Consider the following 25,895-nt stretch of genomic DNA (forward strand, 5'->3'; position numbering starts at 1 on the left):
GTAAATAACAACCCAAAGAATTGACTTAATCCTCCGAACTTGGTCCTAACCTAATATTAGGAAGGAAAGAAAGTTAACTTGCATTATTCTTAACCATAGGGTCATTCTCATTTCGTAATTCATCGCACATTAGTTGACACACACACACACTCCATGCAACTTCAATCACAACTTCAAGCAGCAGTCACAACCTCGAGAGAGAGAGAGAGAGAGAAAGCGCGCAGCCTGCGACCTTGAAGAGGGAAGCACAGGCTTTTAAAGAGACAGTACACTGAAGATGAATGAACACACACTCGGCAGTTTTTTTTTATCCTCAGCCCTAGGGGTCCTGAGGGTTAGGGGAAATTTCTTCCCCAGGCATCACCACGGGCTTAATCTGGCTCCAGTGTCTCCACCTTACATCAAATTTTTCCTTCAAGCAAACTGAGGTACCTGTACTCAGGAGGATCTGGAAGGGTCCATCCCCCTGTGGCTCAAAAACACCTCGGACCAGTTGCTGAACCATTGTCCCACACAAGGGGGTGTTTTCCAAACCCCTTCCAACTTTTTGGCATCCCGTGCCTCTTGGAGGTGTTGAACTCGAAAGTGATTGGCCTGATTGGTCTCACTAAGCACACGTAGGTACGTCAGGAGATTGAGAGGTGTCCCCTGTACCTTGCAGGGGTGCGTCTTGGGGTAACACCATTGCGGGGAGGACGGAGTGCCATCCCCTCCCGGGTCTGTGAAATAGCCTTAGTGATGGACTGTTTTAGAGTACAGTTCATTTTTGCGGCCGCTTCAGATGTATTCGTTCTGGTGGGGAAGGCCTCGACCCAACGGGTGAAAAGGTCTATGATTACAAAGACATGATTGTACCCGCCACTGGGAGGGAGAGGTCCTGCAAAATCCATTTGTAAGTGTGTCCACGGTGCCCTGGGCCGTCGGGCGTGTCCCATACGTACCCTTACGTGACCCCCGATTCCCGTTTGGAGGCAAGGCAGACATAGGCACCCATACTTGTGGATTTCTCTGGCCATGCTGGGCCACCACCAGGTGTCTGCTATGAGGTAGTATAGTTTATACCCTCCCAGATGTGCCGGTTCATGATACGATTGTATCAGGGTTCGTCTGAACGACGAAGGGACCACGTACTGTGCCTCATGATGCCAAAACCCACCAGGGTCTTGGTGTGCTCCCTCTTGCACCCAAAAGCATACATTCGGGGGACTCGGAGAGATATGCGGTCAGGAGTGCATCCTTTGTCACGTCATTGGTTTGGGACGCCTCTTCTTGGTGTATTATTTCTGCAGGACTAAGGCCTGTCACAGGGAGAGCCAAAGCAGCCTGTCTAGCAGCCAAATCAGCCGCTCGGTTACCTTGGATTTCCGGGGACTCTCCGGTTTGGTGGGCGCGAACCTTGATTACAGCCCCCAAGGTGGGGCAATCCGCGGCCCGAATTAGTTCAGCAATCGCGGAAGCGTGTTTAATTGAGTGGCCTAAAGTAGTCAAATAACCCCGTCATTGCCAAAGGCGGGCATAATCGTGGACAACGGAGTAGGCATACTGGCTGTCAGTACAGTATATATGTTCACAGTTGTTCCTTCTGCTAATTTAAGAGCTTTAGTTGGGCCCGTGAGGAGTTTAACTAGGCTGTGGCGGGTGTGGAGAATTACCTTACCGGGGCCTACCATGGGCCCTATTGTCCAACCACCGCACTATATGCCCGATTGCCCACCCAGTTCCACAGGTGGAAGGGTTTTGCAGGGTCTGGCAGACCCAGGGTAGGTGCATTGGTCAAAGTGATTTTGACCATATCAAAGGCTTTGACTGCCTTAGGTGTCCAATCCAGTCTTGCCTCTCCCGGGGGCTCTCCCTTTAGGAGGTTATTTAAGAGACTTGCCAATTCAGTGAAGTCGGCTACGTACGTGCGGCAGTAGTTGAACAATCCCCATCATGCTCCGTAGGCCAGAAACAGTGACAGGTCGTGGCATTTGTGAAAGTGCTTGAACCCTCTTGGGAGAAGGACAACGCTAGATCATTCTTGGGGCGTGAAAGGCTGGGACTCTACCACCTATTTCTCCATTGTTGGCATTAACTCCCGGATTCATCCGGACGGGGGCCAGCCATGGGTTTGGATTTCCCGGCCCCAGATTGAGGCGGTGCTGAAGGGCAGATATGGTTATATTCGGGGGGTGGGGGGTGCCACGTAGGTTGTGGGGTCTTGTTTTGTTGGGCTTCCATGGCCTTAACAATTTGATCAACTAACGGACTTGTTTCTTTCCACCCATTCTTAATCATTTCACTTTGGTATTTTAAATTTGCCTTCTTGGACCCGGTTTTACAACAGTGACACTGGTGGCCATAGCCGGGGCGTCCGATGAAAGAGGTCTTCCCTCGTCGCTCATGTCTAATTATTACATATATCCTTATGCTCTATCTTACTTCATTTTAATCTTATACTTTAAACGGCACAAACATAACACCTTATACTCTAAATCAGAAATACACATGCAGGTCTAGTCAATTCCGTCAATCCGTGGTCTCCGTGAGGAGTAATTTAACTATGTGGATAACTTAATACTGCGGCAGGTGAGGTCTGCAGCGAGCGCGACTCGTCTCGAGGGCGTTTACCAGGGGCCCTTATTCAGGTCAACCCCTGCTGCAGAGTTACAGGGCCAATCCCTGCCTCTAGTTTCTCAGTCGGGTTCCCCTCACAGCCCCATGGACCTTACGTCCTACCTGCTCCCTGCACACCCAGTATCCCACTTCTGACACCAACTGTTAGATTCGAATTTTTGGAGCAAAACCACACGGAGACGGAACTGCTGACAAAGTAAAGGTTTTATTAGTAAATAACTAGAAAGCTTGTGCACAAGGGAAAGAGGCTGATTTCCCCAGAATCGAACCTTTCCTCTCAACGAAATACAATCTACAAGCCTTGATATACCTTTCGATAGGTAATGCCCATTAAGTTGCAAAAGTAGGCGTACACATACAAATAGCATCACTACCGTCACTCCCTTATTGGTTGGTGTGATTAGTCACTCAATGTCGGGAGCCACCCTGAAGTGTTCTGACATACAGCATAACATCTGGTTTCTAGCTTCTGTGAGCAAGGTCGTTTAATTCTTGAGATGATAAACAATGTCCGCTTTTGGTTGCGAGCAGACATTACAAAGGAAGATAAGGTGTTTGAGGCAGAGATAGAAATGGCCGACTCCCTGTGAAGTTCAGTTCCCCTTATCTCTCAGAAGGCCAGCTGCATTAAACACTGCTTCTGTAACACTGATAACAACAAAGACAGAGACTAAGGGCTAGATTTTCGGGGAGCCGTCAGGCGGGGTTTCAGGCGTGTGGGGGGGGGGGGAATCCCAAATTTGGGGGTCCCGACACCATCCGGCCCAAAACCCCGCCCCACGCAAGTTTCAGGGGCGGCGGGTACCCGCCCCGCACTGGGACCCGCCGAAACCAGGCAGGAAGGGATTAGTACCAATTAACTGCCTGTTAACAGGTAGTTAACAGGCAGTTTTTAGCCTAATCCCTATTTTGAGGGGTTTCGTGTGGGATTCCCGACGACTCCCAACCACGCCAGGTTAGAGCAGTTGAGCCGTCGGGTTGAAGGAGTCGGAGGGGTCGCGATGTCGGTGCTCAGGTGAGTGATGGGTGCATGAGTGCAAAGGTAAGTGTGTTTGGTGTGTCTAAAGTGTGTAAAGAACTATTACTTACCTGTACTTACCTTAACAGCCTTTCTTCCTGTAGCCGTCGGGAGCCCATCACTCAGCCGGAACTGAAAGCTGAACGGCTGCGATCTGTGAAAAGCGACAGCCTTCAGCTTTGAGTGCTGCTGAGAGTTCTAACTGAGTCTGTGCAGAAGGACTCTTGTTAGAACTCGGACTGTCAGTGTTTCACAGCTTCAAACAGCTGTGAAACACTGATATTTCATCTGTCAGGAATTCTGGACAGATGAAATTTCAGTCTGTGACGTCACCTGTTGCCGGGTGGCCCTTAATTGGCCCGCTGAGCCCGCTGGGTGGGCTCAACAAGGTCAATCAAGTGAAAATCGCGTGGATTGGCCGGATGTCGAAGTAGGCGGGTCAAAAACCCGAAAGTTGTAGTCCCGCCTTCTTCCCGACAGCTTCAGGAAAATCGACCCCTACATGTTCATTTTATATATATTTCCTAATACGTGAAGCTAAACATCCTTTGAATGGTTTCTAGTACTACAGCCCTCTCGACAGCTTTGGTTAATATATTTAAAGACTAGAGGATTCAGGCTTTGATTCACAGGCCTATTTTTGCAATCCAACATATTGAAGTTGCTTCTTTCATTCTCTATACTGACATTGGTTTCTCATAAAAAACAATTCAGGTGATGACAAATAGCGAAGGCTTGATGTAATCTTTTGAAACATTTTCTGTGCCCTATAGGAGTAACTGCGAGCACAAGTGTATCGGCTTCGACTTTCCCCACTGGTAATTGATGCATATTCATTTTGTGAGTGTATGAACTTAGCAATGAATAGCATTAAGAGACGTGAATGCTGCCTGCATTCTAAATCACTGGCATTATCAGTTATAGCTTTAGGAAAAGATAAATATAATTCCGTAACTTTAATTTTAATGGATTCTTTTTGATGTGTTGCTCTTGCATGGTTGAGAGCAACAATGGCAACATTTTCTATTTGTTAAAATGAGCATGTGTAATCAATACTGCCCTAAATGTACTGAGCAATGGTGAACAGTAGGGTTGGCAGACACTATTTACATTTACATAGATACATAGAAGATAGGAGCAGGAGTAGGCCATTCGGCCCTTCGTGCCTGCTCCGCCATTCGATGAGATCATGGCTGATCCTTTAATTCAGTATCCCGTCCCCGCCTTCTCTCCGTAACCCTTAACCCCTTTTGCCCGTAGAAATATATCTAATTCCCTCTTAAATATATTTAATGAGCTGGCGTACACTGCCCTCTGTGGCAATGAGTTCCACAGGTTCACCACTCTCTGAGTGAAGAAATTCCCCCTCATCTCTGTCCTAAATGGTTTAGCCCTTATCCTTAAATTATGTCCTCTAGTTCTGTTCTCACCCGCCAAGGGAAACATTCCTTCTGCATCCAGTCTGTCTAGACCTGTCAGAATTTTATACACTTCTATGAGGTCCCCTCTCAATCTTCTAAACTCCAGTGTGTACATCCCTAAACTACATAGTCTCTCCTCATAGGTCATTCCCGCCATTCCTGGTATCAGCCTGGTGAATCGCCGCTGCACCCCCTCCATGGCAAGAACATCCTTCCTCAGATGAGGCGACCAAAACTGTACACAGTACTCGAGGTGTGGTCTCACCAGTGCCCTGTACAGCTGCAGCAAGGTATCCCTGTTCCTGTATTCTAACCCTTTTGCTATGAAGGCCAGCATACCGTTTGCCTTCTTGACCGCCTGTTGCACCTGCATGCTCGCCTTCAGTGACTGGTGTACAAGAACACCCAGGTCTCTCTGTACTTCCCCCTCTCCCAATCTATTGCCATTTAAATAATAATTTGCCCTCCCGTTCCTGCACCCAAGGTGGATAACTTCGCACTTGTCCACATTATAGTGCATCTGCCATTTATCCGCCCAATCGCCCAGTCTGTCCAAATCGCTCTGGAGCTTCCTGGTCTCTTCCTCTGAGCCCACCCCCCCTCCTAGTTTAGTGTCGTCTGCAAATTTGGAAATGCTGCATCCGACTCCCTGATCCAGGTCATTAATGTAAATTGTGAACAGCTGGGGGCCCAGGACAGATCCCTGTGGTACCCCACTTGTTACTGCCTGCCATTCAGAAAATGAGCCGTTTATTCCAACTCTCTGTTTTCTATCTGACAGCCAGTTTCCTATCCACGCCAAAACTTTCCCCTTTATCCCATGAGCCTCAATTTTCCATGCTAATCTTTTATGTGGGACCTTATCGAAGGCCTTTTGGAAGTCCAGGTACACCACATCTACTGGCTCTCCCCCATCTATTCTACCAGTTACTCCCTCAAAAAATTCCAATAGATTAGTCAAGCACGATTTACCCTTTGTAAATCCATGTTGACTCTGTCCTATCCTGTCCCCATTTGCTAAGTGCTCCGCTATTTCATCCTTAATGATGGACTCCAGCATTTTGCCCACAACTGATGTAAGGCTTACAGGTCTGTAATTACCTGCTTTTTCCCTACCCCCCTTTTTGAATAGTGGGGTAACGTTAGCTACCCTCCAATCCATCGGCACTGTTCCCGAGTCTAATGAATTCTGAAAAATCATCCTTAGTGCATCCGCTATCTCTAGGGCCACCTCCTTCAGTACCCTAGGATGCATGTTATCAGGCCCTGGGGATTTGTCCACCTTCAATCCCTTTAGCTTCCTTAACACCATATCCTTAGAGATATTGATTTGCGTCAGTTCCTCCTTTGCCAATGTCCCTATTTTTCCCGATATCCCAGGGAGGTTTTTTGTGTCTTCCTTCGTAAAGACTGACCCAAAGTATGCATTTAGTTGATCTGCCATTTCCTTATTTCCCATTATATATTCCCCCGTATCTGACTGCAATGGACCAACTTTGGTTTTCACCAGTCTTTTCCTTTTGATATACTTATAAAAGCTTTTGGAGTTAGTTTTTATATTTTCCGCCAGCTTGTTTTCGTAAGCTATTTTGCCCCTCTTGATTATGCCCTTTGCCCTCCTTTGCTCTATCTTAAACTGTTCCCAATCTTCCGCTCTGGCGCTTTTTTTGGCTATTTTATACGCCCTATCTTTGGATTTTATGCTGTCTCTAATTTCCCCTGTTATCCACGGTTGAGTCACCTTTTTAGATTTCCTTTTATGCCAGATTGGTATAAACAATTTTTGCAATTTTGTCATTCTATCTTTAAATGTTTGCCATTGTTTATCTACCTCCAGTCCTCCCAGGAACGTTGTCCAATCAGACCTACTCAGTTCCCGTCTCATGGCATCATAATTCCCCTTGTTTAAATTCAGGACCTTAGTCTCTGAGTCAATTTCTTCGCTCTCCATTTCGAGTGAGAAATCGATCATGTTATGATCGCTCTGACCCAAGGGTCCCCGTACAACAAGATTACTGATTAGTCCCTTCTCATTGCACAGTACCCAGTCCAATATAGCCTGTTCCCGAGTTGGTTCCTCGACATATTGATCCAGATAACCATCCCTCAAACACTCAAGGAATTCCTCCTCCTCATTATTTTTACTGATTAGGCTAGTCCAATCTATATGTAAGTTAAAGTCACCTATGATGACAGCTGTGCTCTTATTGCACGCTTCTCTAATTTCCCTCGTGATGCCCTCCCTAACCTCTATTTTACTATTTGGAGGCCTATATACCACTCCTATTAATGTTTTTCGCCCCTCGCTATTTCTTAGCTCCACCCATATAGATTCTGTATTAACTGAGTTAATATCCTTCCTTTCAATTGCATTTATCCCCTCTTTTACTAGCAATGCTACCCCTCCTCCCTTTCTTTTTTGTCGATCCTTCCTAAATACTGAATACCCCTGTATGTTAAGCTCCCAGCCCTGCTCACCCTGCAACCATGTTTCCGTAATCCCAATTAGGTCATAATTATTAACCTCTATTTCCACAGCTAATTCATCTACCTTGTTCCTGATGCTTCTCGCATTAAGGTATAAAACCCTCAGGCTTTTTTTATGCTCACATTTTTTATGAATTAGTTTGGCCCTTTGTTTTTTGTTCCTCACCCTTTTATCATTTATTTCTGTCTGCCTTTCACTTTCCTCTATTTCACTACATAGGTTTCTAGCCCCCTGCCATACTAGTTTAAATGCTCCCGAACTGCTTTATCAAAAATTACCCCGAGAACATCAGTTCCATCTCTGCACAGGTGTAGACCGTCCCTTTTGTATAGGTCACACCTACCACAAAACTGGTTCCAATGCCTCAAAAATTTAAAACCCTCCCTCTTACACCACTGCTCAAGCCACGTATTTAGCCTAACTATCCTGTTCTCTGTACTCTTACTAGCACGTGGCACTGGTAGTAATCCAGAGATTACTACCTTCGAGGTCCTACTTTTTAGCTTGGCTCCTAACTCCCGAAATTCTACTTGTAGGACCTCTTCCCTTTTTTTAGCTACGTCGTTCTGACATTTCTGACATTTAAGTTTTGGAAGTTCTTTGCAATTTACTTATGCACTTTGAAGAATTAGGAGATTGCTGTCAATAATGGTAGAAATCTAAATTCACTTATTACCATGAAAGATTATAGATTTCAGATCAATTGATGGTTACAGTACAATTTGGTGCTTCTGAGAACAAAAGGACTTGCTAGAAAGTATATAATTTGGAGAATCGTTAACCAAAGGCTTCTGTTTTCTTGATTCTGTACAATGATGTGGCTTTCATGTCAAATTTCTGTTTGGAATGACCATGAAATGATTTCTTCAAATCAGAAAGAAGGAATATTCTCAATATGGAGAAATTGATGAAGTAATGATGAGAAGTGGAGTGTATTCAGTGTCGTTTTACAATTTTGCCCTTTTCTTCTTTGGAAAATAAATCATGCAGTATTCTTTGAAATATATTTTTTACTTGAAAGCAAAATGTAGATCTTGTTGAGAAAAGATAATGACTTGTTTGCTGACAACATGGGAGTTATGTTGTAATAGCTAGACAATAAATTACTTTCACAGGCAACTTGGGCAAACACTTGCTCTGATCGACAACCTTGAAGGGAGTTGTTTGACTGATAATTGGGCAGTAATTATTGATCTGCTCATTGTATTTGTAGTGGCATTTTTAAAGTGCTCTTTCGATTGTGACAAATTACTGATAATCACCTAAATAAAATATATGGGAGTCCATTTATAGCCAACAGTGAATTAATACTTTGGAATATTTTCTCTGCTATGTAGTGCGAACACCAACTACAGTGACAGGCACAAAAACAGCTTCTGAATCAACCATGTCTTGTTAGTGCAGTTCTTCTTCATCATCACGTGAAATCTATTTAAAGCAATTCGTGCATTAATACTTTGTAATATTTTCTCTGCTCCATAGGGCCAACACCAACTACAGTGACAGGCACACCTACAGCTTCTGAAACTACGATTACTGGTGAGTATAGTTTTACACATTGTCACGTGAAATGTATTTACAGCAATTACCGAATTCATACTTTGTAAAATTTTCTCTGCTACACAGGGCCAACACCAACTACAGTGACAGGCACATCTACAGCTTCTGAAACTACTATTATTGGTGAGTATAGTTTTACACATCGTCATGTGAAATGTATTTACAGCAATTACTGATTTCATACTTTGTAAAATTTTCCCTGCTACATAGGGTCAACAGCAACTACAATGACAGGCACACCTAAAGCTCCTGAAACTACCATCACTAGTAAGTAATGTGTTTCCTCATTGTCACTTGAAATCTACTCTGCCAAAGCTGACCAATAAAGCGTGCTGCTGCTGGAATATCATTGAGGTACTTTTGCTGTTCAGTCCATGGATACGTAAGTATATAAATCAGTACAGGTTGAGTTGCTCCATATCACTTTTGATATGTTTATTATGTATTGAAGTTGCTTCTTTCATCCTCTATACTGACATTGGTTTATCATGAAAAACAATTTAGGTGATGCGAAGACTACCATCACAAGTAAGTAATGTGTTTTCTCATTGCCACTTGAAATCCACTCTGCCAAAGCTGACCAATAAAGTGTGTAACAACAGAAAATGCTGGAAAAACTCAGCAGGCCAGGCAACATCCGTGGAGAGAAAATAGAGTCAACGTTTCGGGTGAAACCCTTTGTCGAGACTGGAAAAGCACAGGAAATGAAATAGATTCAAAGGCCAGGCTGGGAGAGAACAAAAGAGAAGTGAAGAGTCATTAAGAGGTATTCAAAACGAGTCGAGATGGTGATAGGACTAGTAGAGACAAAAGACGTTCCTAGATTAGGTGTGAAATGCGCTGGCAGAATGGGAGACAGCTGCCATGTGGGAGAGAAAAAAAAGTGGGGGGAAAGGGCCAAAACAAAGGTGTGGATAAAAAATAAGTAAAAATGTAATGGGGGCCGAGGTTATGATCTGAAATTGTTGAACTCGATATTGAGTCCAGAAGGCTGCAAAGTGCCTAATCGGAAGATGAGGTGCTGTTCCTCGAGCTTATGCTGAGCTTCCGTGGAACAATGCAAGAGCCCGAGTACAGTGAGGACTGAGTGGGAATGGGGCGGTGAATTAAAATGACAGGCGACCGGAAGCTCGGGGTCATCCTTACGGACTGAATGGAGGTGCTCTGCAAAGAGGTCACCCAATCTGCATTTGGTCTCCCCAATGTAGAGGAGACCACATCGTGAGCAGCGAATACAGTATACTAGATTGCAAGAAGTACAAGTAAATCGCTGTTTCACCTGGAAGGGGTGTTTGGGGCCCTGGACAGTGGGAAGGGGGAGGTATAAGGGCAGGTGTTGCATCTCCTGCGCTTGCACGGGAAGGTGCCGGGTGAAGGGGAAGGGGTGCTGGGGGTGATAGAGGTGGACTAGGGTGTCTCGGAGGGAGCGGTCCCTATGGAATGCTGAAAGGGGAGGGGAGGGGAAGATGCGTTTGGTGGTGGGATCACTTTGGAGGTGGCGGAAATGGCGCAGGATGATCCGTTGAATGTGGAGGCTGGTGGGGTGAAAGGTGAAGACAAGGGGAACCCTATCGTGGTTCCGGGAGGGAGGGGCAGGGGTGAGGGCAGAAGTACGGGAGATAGAAAGGACACGGTCGAGGGCCGTGTCAACCACGGTAGAGGGGAATCCTCGGTTGAGGAAAAAGGAAGACATGTCGGAAGCACTGGTGTGGAAGGTGGCATCGTCGGAGCAGATGCAGCGGAGACGGAGAAACTGGGAGAATGGAATAGAGTCCTTACTGGAGGCGGGGTGGGAGGAAGTGTTGTCCAGGTAGCTGTGGGAGTCAGTGGGCTTGTAGTGAATGTTGGTCAATAACCTATCCACAGAGATGGAGACGGAGAAGTCGAGGAAGGGAAGGGAAGAGTCGGGGATGGACCATGTGAAGATGAGGGAAGGGTGGAAATTGGAGGCAAAGTAAATGAAATTGTCTAGTTCAGGGCGAGAGCAAGAAACGGCACCGATACAGTCATCAATGTACCGGAAAAAGAGGTGAGGGAGGGACCCGAGTAGGACTGGAAGAAAGAGTGTTCCACATATCCCACGAAAAGGCAGGCATGGCTAGGACCCATGCGGGTACCCATAGCAACACTTTTGATTTGGAGGAAATGAGTGGAGTCAAAGGAGAAGTTGTTCAATGTGAGAACAGGTTCAGCCAGGCGGAGGAGGGTAGTGGTGGATGGGGACTGGTCAGGCTTCTGTTCAAGGAAGAAGCGGAGCGTGTTGCTGCTGGAATATCATTGAGGTACTTTTGCTGTTCAGTCCATGGATACGTAAGTATATATTATTAGTACAGGTTGAGTTGCTCCATATCACTTTTGGTATGTTTATTATGTATTGAAGTTGCTTCTTTCATCCTCTATACTGACATTGGTTTATCATGAAAAACAATTTAGGTGATGACAAATAGCGAAGGCTTGATGTAATCTTTGAAACCTTTTCTGTGCCCTATAGGAGTAACTGCGAGCACAAGTGTATTGGCTTCGACTTTCCCCACTGGCAATTGATGTATATTCATTTTGAGAGTGTATGAACTTAGCAATGAATAGCATTAAGAGACGTGAATGCTGCCTGGTATTCTAAATCACTGGCATTATCCGTTATAGCGTTAGGAAAAGATTAATATAATTCCGTAACTTTAGTTTTAACGGATTCTTTTTGATGTGTTGCTCTTGCATTGTTGAGAGCAACAATGGCAACATTTTCTACTTGTTAAAATGAGCATGTGTAATCAATACTGCCCTAAATGTACTGAGCAATGGTGAACAGGAGGGTTGGCAGACACTGTTTACATTTAGACTCCAAATTCTGACATTTAAGTTTTGGAAGTTCTTTGCAATTTACTTTTGCATTTTTAAGAATTAGGAAATTGCTGTCAATAATGGTAGAAACCTAAATCCACATATTACCACGAAAAATTATAGATTTCAGGTCAATTGATGGTTACAGTACTATTTGTTGCTTCTGAGAACAAAATGACTTGCTAGAAAGCATATAATTTGGAGAATCCTTAACCAAAGTCTTCTGCCTTCTTGATTTTGAACAATGATGTGGCTTTCATGTCAAAGTTCTGTTTGGAATGACCGTGAAATGATTTCTTCAAATCAGAAAGAAGGGATATTCTCAATATGGAGAAATTGATGAAGTAATGATGAGAAGTGGAGTGTATTCATTGTCGTTTTACAATTTTCCCCTTGTTCTCTGGAAAATAACTCATGCAGTATTCTTTGAAATATATTTTTGACTTGAAAGCAAAATGTAGATCTTGTTGAGAAAAGATAATGACTTGTTTGCTGACAATATGGGAGTTATGTTGTAATAGCTCGACAAGTAAATTACTTTCACTGGCAACTTGGGCAAAATCCGGCTCTGAACGACAACCTTGAAGGGAGTTGTTTGACTGATAATTGGGCAGTAATTATTGATCTGCTGATTGTGTTTGTAGTGGCATTTTTAAAGTGCTCTTTCGATTGTGACAAGCTACTGATAATCACACAAATCAAATATATGGGAGTCCATTTATAGCCAACAGTGAATTAATACTTTGTAAAATTTTCTCTGCTACATAGGGTCAACAACAACTACAGTGACGGGCACACCTACAGCTCCTGAAACTACCATCACTAGTAAGTAACGTGTTTTCTCATTGTCACTTGAAATCTACTCCGCCAAAGCTGACCAATAAAGTGTGTTGTTGCTGGAGTATCATTGAGGTACTTTTGCTGTTCAGTCCATGGATACGTAAGTATATAAATCAGTACAGGTTGAGTTGCTCCATATCACTTTTGGTATGTTTATTATGTATTGAAGTTGCTTCTTTCATCCTCTATATTGACATTGTTTTCTCATGAAAAACAATTCAGGTGATGGCAAATAGCGAAGGCTTGATGTAATCTTTTGAAACCTTTTCTGTGCCCTATAGGAGTAACTGCGAGCACAAGTGTATCGGCTTCGACTTTCCCCATTGGTAATTTATGCATATTCATTTTGAGAGTGTATGAAATGAGCAATGATTAGCATTTAGAGACGTGAATGCTGCCTGGTATTCTAAATCACTGGCATTATCCGTTATAGCTTCAGGAAAAGATTAATATAATTCCGTAACTTTAATTTTAACGGATTCTCTTTGATGTGTTGCTCTTGCATGGTTGAGAGCAACAATGGCAACATTTTCTACTTGTTAAAATGAGCATGTGTAATCACTAAATGTACTGAGCAATGGTGAACAGGAGGGATGGCAGAGACTGTTTACATTTAGACTCCAAATTCTGACATTTAAGTTTTGGACGTTCTTTGCAATTTACTTTTGCATTTTTAAGAATTAGGAAATTGCTGTCAATAATGGTAGAAACCTAAATCCACATATTACCATGAAAAATTATAGATTTCAGGTCAATTGATGGTTACAGTACTATTTGTTGCTTCTGAGAACAAAATGACTTGCTAGAAAGCATATAATTTGGAGAATCCTTAACGAAAGGCTTCTGTCTTCTTGATTTTGAACAATGATGTGGCTTTCATGTCAAATTTCTGTTTGGAATGACCGTGAAATGATTTCTTCAAATCAGAAAGAAGGAATATTCTCAATATGGAGAAATTGATGAAGTAATGATGAGAAGTGGAGTGTATTCAGTGTCATTTTACAATTTTGCCCTTTGTTCTTTGGAAAATAAATCATGCAGTATTCTTTGAAATATATTTTTTACTTGAAAGCAAAATGTAGATCTTGTTGAGAAAAGATAATGACGCATCACCACGGAAAGGATGGTTACCTCCGTGGAAACGATTGCTACCTCCGTGGTAAGGCTGGCTACCATACAGGAGAGGATGGCTACGGTAGAGGGGAGGAGGGCTACGGCCATGGAGGAGCTCAGTCGCCAGGGTATAGAAAACATGGTCATTGTTCAGAATAGAATGACATCTCTTGAGGAGCGATGGGCATCTATTGAATTGAGAAACCAGACCTTCATGGAAGTCCTTCTGAGTAGGACTGCCATTGCAGATACGGGTCCTCATGGCCCCCCTGATGTGCAGCAAGGTGTTCTCCAGACACTTGCAGGCACCTGACCCATGAGAGGGAGGCTGGTGGCATATCTCAAGGAAGTGGGGGCACCTCTCCAAGCGCTCATACTTCCATGCCACTGCAGAGCCCACGGTCAGATACGCACAGGAGTCCACACCCAAGTGAGATAGACGTCTCAACCCCTGCACAGCCGCAGGAGCAGCAGACTGTTGACGAGCCCTTAAAGGCTCGCAACCCCAGAGGACGCCCGCCAAAGGTGTCGAGACAGGAGCAGCAGGAAAGTGAGCAAGGGGCCTCCACATCTGCTGAAGCCACAGGGGAAGCACTACGTAGGAGCACGCGTAAGAGGAAGATAAAGCACAAGTAGTCACAAGGGTAGTCACTTGGGTGGAATTTTGTATTTAGTGTAAAAATGCCATCACGTCGTAATTGTACATAAAAATTCTCATGACAAATGTTGCAGTTGTGGTGTCTGTCATTTCACTATTGGGACTTCCACACTGAGGCCTTAGGAATACTTGCAACTGTCAGTATGGTGGTCAGAGTGCTAGGAATCCTTTGGTTCTTGGCCATTGTCAATGCTCTGGTAAGAAGCTGCGAGGCAAAAGTATTTGATTGACTAGGCTAAGCAAATCTGGCCAGGATGAGTGCATTCCTTGCATCCTGGGCAGCAATGTTCTCGCGTAATGCTGCCGCTGGTTGATGGTCCTCTGCAGGATGTTCGTTTTTGCCCTCCTCCTCCTCCTCCTCATCTGAGGAGGATATGTGAGGAGCCACTTGGTTCTCAGGAATCTGCAAGCCACGACGCTGTGCCATGTTGTGAAGTGCATAGCAAACCACAACGATTCTGGAGACCCTGGCTGCTGAGTACTGCTGGTGCTCGAGCTCCTCTAATGCCCAGATAGGAAGGAAATAAATGGCTCCCATGCTTCTGGTATATGCCTCTGTTGAGGAAGCGCTGAGTGAAGCTGGCCAGAGGGGTTTCCCAGGATGTCACACTGGAGATTGGTGTGCGGCTCCAACCTTCCACAGGTGTGGTTAAGCCTTCTAAAAGTTGCCCCAGACCTGAGACCACTAAGTCCTGCCACCTGCAAATGATGGCTGATATCATCTCCTCTTTAATGGTTGACCTGCAGTTGATAGTCAGCAATCCAATAGTGCTCCCGCCAGGTTTCACATTCGTGTTTCCCACCAGGCGTGTTTTATGTAGGAAAAGGGTTAAATTTGCAAGGGCCTTTTAAAATAGGATTATAGAGGCCATTTGGTGGTTATTAAGGGCCTTAAAGACCAGTCACGCCTGTTGGATGTGGGACGGAGTCGGGACCATCAGACACGCCTGAGTTAAAGTTGGTTGGAGTCAAGAACCAGGCAGGCGGCGGGGGTGGGGTGGTCCCGCCGCCAATTTTTGCGATTTTATTCCCCCGCACGCCGCCAAGCCCGACTCCACGGCTCAATGAAAATCCTGCCCAATGACTTGTTTGCTGACAACATGGGAGTTATGTTGTAATAGCTCATCAAGTAAATTACTTTCACAGGCAACTTGGGCAAAACCTTGCTCTGAACGACAACCATTTTATTTCTTGAAGGGAGCTGTTTGACTGATAATTGAGCAGTAATTATTGATCTGCTCATTGTAATTGTAGTGGCATTTTTAAAGTGCTCTTTCGATTGTGACAAATTACTGATAATCACCTAAATAAAATGTACGGAGGTCCATTTATAGCCAACAGTGAATTAATACTTTGGAATATTTTCTCTGCTATGTAGTGCCAACACCAACTACAGTGACAGGCACAAAAACAGATTTTGAATCCACCATGTCTTGTTAGTGCAGTTCTTTCTCATCGTCACGTGAAATCTATTTAAAGCAATTAGTGCATTAATACTTTGTTGTGGCGGAGCCACTGAATGACTCTGGGCAACTGTATATAATTCTCTTTAACGATGTTCTAACAGCAGCCTAAGCCTGTACCATGGTGTTAGACATTACTTTGTTTTGTATATAGTGTTTTGTATGTACGGGGCGTGGCCCCTTTATGAGCGTGGGAAAACGCGGGTAAACGCAATGACGTCACGTCGCAAACTATGTGACTGCCCAAGCAGTCCTCGTGGAATCTCCATCTCGTTAAGACCTGTTTTCGTGGTTCTTCTGTATCGATCTCAACAAACTGTTTGAACTCGTTTAGTCTTACATTAAAGACCTGTTTGATTGATCTCCTGAGTTGACCTCAGTTATTAGTTAGGAATTCGTCAATTCCTACATTGGTGACCCTGTTTTTTTGTGAACTTTTTTTGCAAAAAGGACACAACATGGAGGCCAACGCTGTTTCGCTGAAGCTACTGCAGTTCTGGGAGCAGCAAGCGACCTCGTGGTTCATTCAGGTCGAGGCCCAGTTCGCCCTGAGGGGCACCGTTGCGGATCAGACCAAATATCTCTATGTGGTCTCTACACTCGACACCTCTACCGCCTCGCGGATCATCAGCCTCCTCGAGAACCCTCCAACGGAGCGCAAGTATGAAACCCTCAAGGCGCGGTTGCTGCAAGTTTTCGGGTTCACTAAATCGGAGCGCGCCCGTCGATTGCTCGCTATGCCTGGGCTCGGGGACTCCAAGCCTTCGGAGTTAATGAGCCAAATGCTCACACTCCTTGGCTCAGAACCGGAATGCTTTCTATTCCGTGAACTATTCCTCAGCCAGCTGCCGGAACAGGTGCAAGCTGCCCTGGCCAGATCCGAAGTTGAGGACTGCGCAGCAATCGCGGCAGAGGCGGACAAAATTTTCGCGGCTACTCAGCATTTCTGCACCGCCACGAGGCACCCATCCCCCACAGATGCCGCCCCAGCTCGTCAGCCTGCTGGGCTGTGTTTCTACCACGCGCAGTTCGGCGCGAAAGCGAGACGTTGCCGCCCTCCCTGCAGCTTTCCCCCCAAAAAAACAATGACAACTACGACCACCGAGGAACGGGTCTAACGGGCGCCTCGCGGCCGTGATGGCGATCGGCAACGTGGGTAAGTTGCTGTTTATCACCGATACTCTCTCCGGTCATCGTTTTCTGTGCGACACCGGAGCGCAGTGCAGCATTTTACCCGCGTCCGCCCTCAATGTGCAGACCGGGATTCACGGCCTCGCCCTTGAAGCGGCCAATGGCGGAGCAATTCGGACCTTCGGCAGACGGTGAGTGCAGGTGTGTTTCGGGGGCCAACGTTTTCACTGGGAGTTTGTTACGGCTAAGGTTTCGCAACCCATTCTCAGCGCGGATTTCCTGTGCGCCAACAGCCTCCTGGTCGACGTGCAGAACCGGCAGTTGATCAACGTGGCAACTTTTCATTCTATCCCTTGTTACCGCAGTAACACTACGTCGCGCACCGTTGCCTGTGCTTTTCCGACTCCGGATGAGTTCGCTCGCCTGCTCGGCGAATTCCCCGACCTGACAAGATCCACGTTCTCCTCCACGGCCACGAAACATGGTGTGGAACACCACATCACCACCAACGGCCCCCCGGTCTACGCGTGGGCCCGGCGCCAGGAACCTGACAAGCTGACGGTCGCAAAAGCGGAGTTCGCGACCATGGAACAGTTAGGGATTATTCGCCGGTCGAATAATCCCTGGTCTTCACCCCTCCACATCGTCCCGAAGCCTGGCGGCAGATGGCGGCGACTATCAACGCCTAAATGACGCCACCACTCCTGATCGGTACCCGATCCCCCACATCCAGGATTTCTCCGCCCATTTGGCAGGGAACACTGTCTTCTCGAAAGTCGACCTCGTCCGGGGCTACCACTAGGTCCCAGTTCATCTCCAAGACGTCCAGAAGACCGCAGTCATCACCCCATTCGGCCTTTTCGAGTTTTTACAAATGCAGTTTGGGTTAAAGAACGCCACCCAGGCTTTCCAACACCTGATGGACTCCATGCTGCGGGACCTCAAGTTCCTCTTCATCTACCTGGACAATATTCTCATTGCCAGTCCCACTAAAGAAGAGCATATCTGTCACCTACGCACCCTTTTTCGACGTCTCAGCCAACACGGCCTGATTATCAACCCGGCCAAGTGTCAGTTTGGCCTACACCAAATTGATTTCCTGGGGCAGCGCATCACTTCAGAGGGTGCGGTTCCTTTACAAGCGAAGGTAGAGGCGGTGACATCCTTTCCACGCCCGCAAAACATTAAGGCCCTGCAGGAATTCCTAGGCATGGTAAACTTTTACCACCGTTTCGTGCCTAAGGCAGCACTACTCATGCAGCCCCTGTACGAGGCCCTCAAGGGCAAGACTGGCAAGAATACGCTAGACTGGATGGATGACATGGCCCGGGCGTTCGCCGACACCAAAAGCGCCTTGGCCAACGCGACTATGCTGGCGCACCCGCTGCCAGGAGCCACCATCGCCCGCACCACCGACGCATCAGACTACGCAATCAGCGCCATGCAAGAGCAGTGGGTGAACGGGACATGGCAGCCGTTGGCATTCTTCAGCCATCAACTATGGCGGAATGAGAGAGCATATAGCACGTTCGACCGGGAGTTGCTCGCCCTTTTTCTGGCCCTCCGCCATTTTCGCTTCCTCCTGGAATGACGTTTCTTCACCGCTTTTGTGGACCATAAGCCGCTCACCTTCGCCATGGCCAAGACCGCCGAACCGTGGTCATCCCGACAGCAACGTCAACTGACCTACATATCCGAATTCACCACGGATATACAGCACGTGGCTGGTAAGGACAACCTGGTGGCCGACTGCCTCTCCCGCGCGACCGTCAATACGGTTCATTTAGGCATCGATTACGCCCTCATGGCAGCGGATCAAGCCTCAGACCCAGAAGTCCAAGCCTACAGAATGACCGTCACTGGCCTCCAGTTGGCCGACGTCAAGTTCCATTCGGCAGGTACCACGCTCTTGTGTGACGTCTCCGTACGGGACCCTCGCCCTGTCGTACCGGTCGTCTGGCGCCGTAAAGTGTTCGACGCCATACATGGATTGTCACACCCAGGAATGAAGGCCTCTCAGAAGCTGATGTCAGCGAAATTCGTATGGCACGGCATGCACAAGGATGTCCGCGACTGGACCAACACCTGCGTGGTCTGCCAAAAGGCCAAAGTACAGCGCCACATCAAAGCTCCGTTGGCCACCTTCACAATTCCGGAGCGACGTTTTGACCATGTCAATGTGGACCTGGTGGGTCCACTCCCACCCTCCCATGGTTTTTCACACACCCTGACCATGGTTGACCGCACCACCAGATGGCCGGAGGCGGTTCCCCTATCATCCACTACTTCGGCGGACGTGGCCAGGGCGTTCATTTCCACCTGGGTCGCCTGTTTCGGAGTGCCCGCAGATATTTCTTCAGACAGGGGACCGCAGTTTTCCTCCGAACTCTGAAATGCAGTGGCCCAAGGACTCGGTGTCAAATTACACCGCACCACAGCCTACCACCCACAGGCGAATGGTCTCTGAACGTTTCCACCGGTCACTGAAAGTCGCCCTGAGGGCCAGCCTCCAGGACGCTGGATGGGCAGACCAGCTACCGTGGGTCCTGTTGGGCCTTCACACGGCCCCCAAAGAAGACCTTCACTCTTCATCAGCGGAGCTGGCGTACGGTCAACCGCTGCAAGTCCCAGGGGATTTCCTACCAGCATCGACGAAGCCTTGGTCCGCGTCTGACCAGCTTACTAGTCACCAGGAGGTGGCCAGATGTTTCGCGCCGGTGCCCACTTCGCACCACAGGCCGCAGAGTTCGCATGTTCCCACGGAGCTTCACAAGGCGGAATACGTCTTTATTCGCCACGATGCACATAGGGATCCACTCAAGGCCCCATACACTGGTCCCTTCCGCGTGTTGGAGGCAGGGGACAAAACCTTCACGGTAGATGCCGGTGGTAAACCAGACCACATTTCAGTCGATCGCTTAAAGCCAGCACATCTGGAACTCGACCGCCCCGTCGAGACAGCACAACCGCCGAGATGGGGTCGGCCACCCATTGCCGTTACGGCAGACCAAGCGCAACCGCCCGCCAGACCGCCAGCCGCCCAACAGCCTCCACCTCAGGAGTACAGGAGTCGTTCCGACAGGCTCATCAGACCCCCTCACCGTTTGACTTTGTCCATTAAAGCGAATTCTGGGGGGGCGCATGTGGCGGAGCCACTGAATGACTCTGGGCAACTGTATATAATTCCCTTTAACGATGTTCTAACACCAGCCTAAGCCTGTACCATTGTGTTAGACATTACTTGGTTTTGTATATAGTGTTTTGTATGTACGGGGCGTGGCCCCTTTAAGAGCGCGGGTAAACGCGATGACGTCGCGTCGCAAACCACGTGACTGCCCAAGCAGTCCTCGTGGAATCTCCATCTTGTTAAGATCTGTTTTCGTGGTTCTCCTGTATCGATCTCAACAAACTGTTTGAACTCGTTTAGTCTTACATTGAAGACGTGTTTGATTGATCTCCTGAGTCGACCTCAGTTATTAGTTAGGAATTCGTCAATTCCTACACTGTAATATTTTCTCTGCTCCATAGGGCCAACACCAACTACAATGACAGGCACACCTAAAGCTCCTGAGACTACCATCACAAGTAAGTAATGTGTTTTCTCATTGTCACTTGAAATCCACTCTGCCAAAGCTGACCAATAAAATGTGTAACAACAGAAAATGCTGGAAAAACTCAGCAGGCCAGGCAACATCCGTGGAGAGAAAATAGTCAACGTTTCGGGTGAAACCCTTTGTCGAGACTGGAAAAACCCAGGAAATGAAATAGATTCAAAGGCCAGGCTGGGAGAGAACAAAAGAGAAGTGAAGAGACATTAAGAGGTATTCAAAATGAGACGAGATGGTGATAGGAGTAGTGGAGACAAAAGACGCTCCTAGATTAGGTGTGAAATGCGCTGGCAGAATGGGAGACAGCTGCCATGTGGGAGAGAAAAAAAAGTGGGGGGAAAGGGCCAAAACAAAGGTGTGGATAAAAAATAAATAAAAATGTAATGGGGGCCGAGGTTATGATCTGAAATTGTTGAACTCGATATTGAGTCCGGAAGGCTGTAAAGTGCCTAATCGGAAGATGAGGTGCTGTTCCTCGAGCTTACGCTAAGCTTCCGTGGAACAATGCAAGAGCCCGAGTACTGTGAGGTCTGAGTGGGAATGGGGCGGTGAATTAAAATGACAGGCGACCGGAAGCTCGGGGTCATACTTACGGACTGAATGGAGGTGTTCCACAAAGCGGTCACCCAATCTGCGTTTGGTCTCCCCAATGTAGAGGAGACCACATCGTGAGCAGCGAAAACAGTATACTAGATTGCAAGAAGTACAAATAAATCGCTGTTTCACCTGGAAGGGGTGTTTGGGGCCCTGGACAGTGGGAAGGGGGAGGTATAAGGGCAGGTGTTGCATCTCCTGCGCTTGCACGGGAAGGTGCCAGGTGAAAGGGAAGGGGTGCTGGGGGTGATAGAGGAGTGGACTAGGGTGTCTTGGAGGGAGCGGTCCCTATGGAATGCTGAAAGGGGAGTGGAGGGGAAGATGCGTTTGGTGGTGGGATCACTTTGGAGGTGGCGGAAATGGCGGAGGATGATCCGTTGAATGTGGAGGCTGGTGGGGTGAAAGGTGAAGACAAGGGGAACCCTATCGTGGTTCCGGGAGGGAGGGGCAGGGGTGAAGGCAGAAGTACGGGAGATAGAATGGACACGGTCAAGGGCCGTGTCAACCATGGTAGAGGGGAATCCTCGGTTGAGGAAAAAGGAAGACATGTCGGAAGCACTGGTGTGGAAGGTGGCATCGTCGGAGCAGATGCAGCAGAGACGGAGAAACTGGGAGAATGGAATAGAGTCCTTACAGGAGGCGGGGTGGGAGGAAGTGTAGTCCAGGTAGCTGTGGGAGTCAGTGGGCTTGTAGTGAATGTTGGTCAATAACCTATCCCCAGAGATGGAGACGGAGAAGTCGAGGAAGGGAAGGGAAGAGTTAGAGATGGACCATGTGAAGATGAGGGAAGGGTGGAAATTGGAGGCAAAGTGAATCAAATTGTCTAGTTCAGGGTGAGAACAGGAAGCGGCACTGATACAGTCATCAATGTACCGGAAAAAGAGGTGAGGGAGGGGACCCGAGTAGGACTGGAACAAAGAGTGTTCCACATATCCCACGAAAAGGCAGGCATAGCTAGGATCCATGCGGGTACCCATAGCAACAACTTTGATTTGGAGGAAATGAGTGGAGTCAAAGGAGAAGTTGTTCAATGTGAGAACAAGTTCAGCCAGGCGGAGGAGGGTAGGGGTAGATGGGGACTGGTTGGGCTTCTGTTCAAGGAAGAAGCGGAGCATGTTGCTGCTGGAATATCATTGAGGTACTTTTGCTGTTCAGTCCATGGATACGTAAGTATATAAATCAGTACAGGTTGAGTTGCTCCATATCACTTTTGATATGTTTATTATGTATTGAATTTGCTTCTATCATCCTCTATACTGACATTGGTTTATCATGAAAAACAATTTAGGTGATGGCAAATAGCGAAGGCTTGATGTAATCTTTGAAACCTTTTCTGTGCCCTATAGGAGTAACTGCGAGCACAAGTGTATCGGCTTCGACTTTCCCCACTGGTAATTGATGCATATTCATTCTGAGAGTGTATGAACTTAGCAATGAATAGCATTAAGAGACGTGAATGCTGCCTGGTATTCTAAATCACTGGCATTATCCGTTATAGCTTTAGGAAAAGATTAATATAATTCCGTAATTTAATTTTAATGGATTATTTTTGATGTGTTGCTCTTGCATGGTTGAGGGCAACAATGGCAACATTTTCTACTTATTAAAATGAGCGTGTGTAATCAATACTGCCCTAAATGTACTGAGTAATGGTGAACAGGAGGGTTGGCAGACACTATTTACATTTAGACTCCAAATTCTGACATTTAAGTTTTGGAATTTCTTTGCAATTTACTTTTGCATTTTTAAGAATTAGGAAATTGCTGTCAATAATGGTAGAAACCTAAATTCAAGATTCAAGATTCAAGATCATTTTATTGCCATATGTAACTAGTACAATGGAATGCTTACTCCCCACTCACTCCCACAATACAAGCATATAAATATATAAAAGCAAAAAATAAAAACAAGTATAAATAAAAACAATAAGCAAATAAGCAGAAAGTATAGCAATAACAGTCCAAGTTGCAGGATATGATAAATAGTGCAAAAAAGCCTCAATTACCACTGGAAATAATAGTAATGTAATATGATAAATATATGGTAATATAAGTATAATATATATATTTACATAAACATATAACTATAATATATGGGGCTGTGCGATTAGCAGTTCAGTAGGCGCACTGCCTGTGGATAGAAACTGTTCTTAAACCTGCTGGTCCTGGTTCGGATGCTGCGGTACCGACGTCCGGACCGCAGGAGGGAGAACAGTTTGTGCCCAGGGTGATTGGGGTCCTGGATGATGGAGCGGGCCTTGTTCCGGCACCTGGTCTGGAAGATCTCCTCGATGGATGGAAGTGCACACCCGATGATCTTTTCTGCCGTATTCACAACTCTCTGGATGGCTTTCTTGTTCTGTGCAGTGGTGTTACCATACCAGATATTGACACCACTCGTCAGGACACTCTCTATGGTGCCGCGGTAAAAGTTCACAAGCCACTGTGTGCTGATGCCGCATTTCCTCAGGCACCGTAGAGGGTAGAGGCGCTGGTGTGCCTTCTTCAGCATAGCCTCAGTATTATGGCTCCAGGCCAGGTCATCAGAGATCTGCAGTCCCAGGAATCGGAAGCAACTGACAACTTCCACCGGTGTCCCGTCTATGCTGATGCGGCGATGGTTCCCTCGGTGGCTTCTGAAGTCCACGATGAGCTCCTTAGTCTTGCCAACGTTCAGGGCAAGGTTGTTGTCATTGCACCATCTCATCAGCTGGACTATCTCATCTCTGTACTCCGTCTCGTCATCGTTGCTTATCAGGCCAATTACTGTGGTGTCGTCGGCAAACTTGTTAATCCGGTTGTTGCTGTGTATGGCTGTACAGTCATGTGTAAACAGAGAGTACAGCCAAGGACTGAGGCGGCAGCCTTGTGGCGCTCCGGTGTTGAGGACCAGAGTGGATGAGGTGTTGTTCCCTATTTTCACCACTTGAGGCCTACCAGTCAGGAAATCCAGAATCCAATTGCAGATGGGGGTGCCCAGGCCTAAGTCCCTCAGTTTCAGGACCAGCTTGGAGGGAATAATAGTATTAAATGCAGAGCTGTAGTCAATGAACAACAGTCTGACATAAGTGTCCCTCCTGTCTAGGTGTTCCAGGGCAGTGTGTAGTGTTAGGGAGATGGCATCGTCTACAGACCTGTTCGCCCTATATGCGAACTGGAACGGGTCCAAGGAATCAGATATGATGCTGCTTATGTGAGTCATGACTAGCTTTTCCAGGCACTTCATGGCTATGGATGTTAGAGCCACGGGACGATAGTCATTGAGGCCTGTTACCTTGGTCTTCTTAGGTAACGGCACAATGGTTGTCTCCTTGAAGCACACTGGTACAACAGACTGCTGCAATGAGATGTTAAAAATGTCCGTGAACACAGGAGCCAGCTGGTCTGCACAGGTCTTGAAGACACGGGGTGAAACCCCGTCTGGGCTGGCTGCCTTCCGTGCTTTCACCCTCCTGAAGGTTCTCCGGACCTCGGATTCAGTCAGCTGTAATGTGTAATCCTCTGGGTGGCTGGGGATTTTGATGGCCGGCTCAGTGTTCTCCCTCTCAAAGCGAGCATAAAAAGTATTCAGTTTGTTTGGTAGGGAGGGATCAGTGTTGGTGACTCCCGCTGAGCTCCCCTTGTAGTTGGTGATGGCCCTTAGTCCCTGCCACATGCGTCTGTTATAGATTTCAGGTCAATTGATGGTTACAGTACTATTTGTTGCTTCTGAGAACAAAAGGACTTGCTAGAAAGCATATAATTTGGAGAATTCTTAACCAAAGGCTTCTGTCTTGATTTTGAACAATGATGTGGCTTTCATGTCAAATTTCTGTTTGGAATGACCGTGAAATGATTTCTTCAAATCAGAAAGAAGGAATATTCTCAATATGGAGAAATTGATGAAGTAATGATGAGAAGTGGAGTGTATTCAGTGTCATTTTACAATTTTGCCCTTTGTTCTTTGGAAAATAAATCATGCAGTATTCTTTGAAATATATTTTTTACTTGAAAGCAAAATGTAGATCTTGTTGAGAAAAGATAATGACACATCACCACGGAAAGGATGGCTACCTCCGTGGAAACGATTGCTACCTCCGTGGTAAGGCTGGCTACCATACAGGAGAGGATGGCCACGGTAGAGGAGAGGAGGGCTACGGCCATGGAGGAGCTCAGTCGCCAGGGTATAGAAAACATGGTCATTGTTCAGAATAGAATGACATCTCTTGAGGAGCGATGGGCATCTATTGAACAGAGAAACCAGACCTTCATGGAAGTCCTTCTGAGTAGGACTGCCATTGCAGATACGGGTCCTCATGGCCCCCCGTGATGTGCAGCAAGGTGCTCTCCAGCCACTTGCAGGCGCTGAGGGGGACCTGACCCATGAGAGGGAGGTTGGTGGCATACCTCAAGGAAGTGGGGGCACCTCTCCAAGCGCTCACACTTCCATGCCACTGCAGAGCCCCATAGGTGTCCACACCCAAGTGAGATAGACGTCTCAACCCCTGCACAGCCGCAGGAGCAGCAGACTGTTGACGAGCCCTCACAGGCTCGCAACCCCAGAGGACG

At 46.8% G+C, this 25,895-nt stretch overlaps 1 protein-coding gene and 1 long non-coding RNA gene across 2 annotated transcripts in view; both read left to right on the forward strand.

The window, feature by feature from the left end:
• The first annotated feature begins 4,361 nt into the window (after nt 1–4,361).
• On the forward strand, nt 4,362–10,272 carry LOC147105627 (uncharacterized). The gene is made up of 3 exons (XR_015081538.1): nt 4,362–4,452; nt 9,026–9,082; nt 9,314–10,272. It is a non-coding gene; the product is annotated as an uncharacterized LOC147105627 (long non-coding RNA).
• A 1,133-nt stretch (nt 10,273–11,405) lies between these two features.
• LOC147105628 (uncharacterized) overlaps nt 11,406–25,895 on the forward strand; it is a 54,139-nt gene continuing 39,649 nt past the window's right edge. The window contains exons 1-3 of the mRNA XM_086010928.1: nt 11,406–11,413; nt 13,063–13,107; nt 22,695–22,739. Coding sequence (XP_085867054.1) covers nt 11,406–11,413; nt 13,063–13,107; nt 22,695–22,739 — 98 coding nt within the window. The remainder of the gene's footprint in view (nt 11,414–13,062; nt 13,108–22,694; nt 22,740–25,895) is intronic.

This window comes from Somniosus microcephalus, chromosome 17 (assembly GCF_052327205.1).
Source record: "Somniosus microcephalus isolate GS21.2 chromosome 17, FLI_Smic_1.0, whole genome shotgun sequence".
Taxonomy (NCBI): Eukaryota; Metazoa; Chordata; class Chondrichthyes; order Squaliformes; family Somniosidae; genus Somniosus; species Somniosus microcephalus.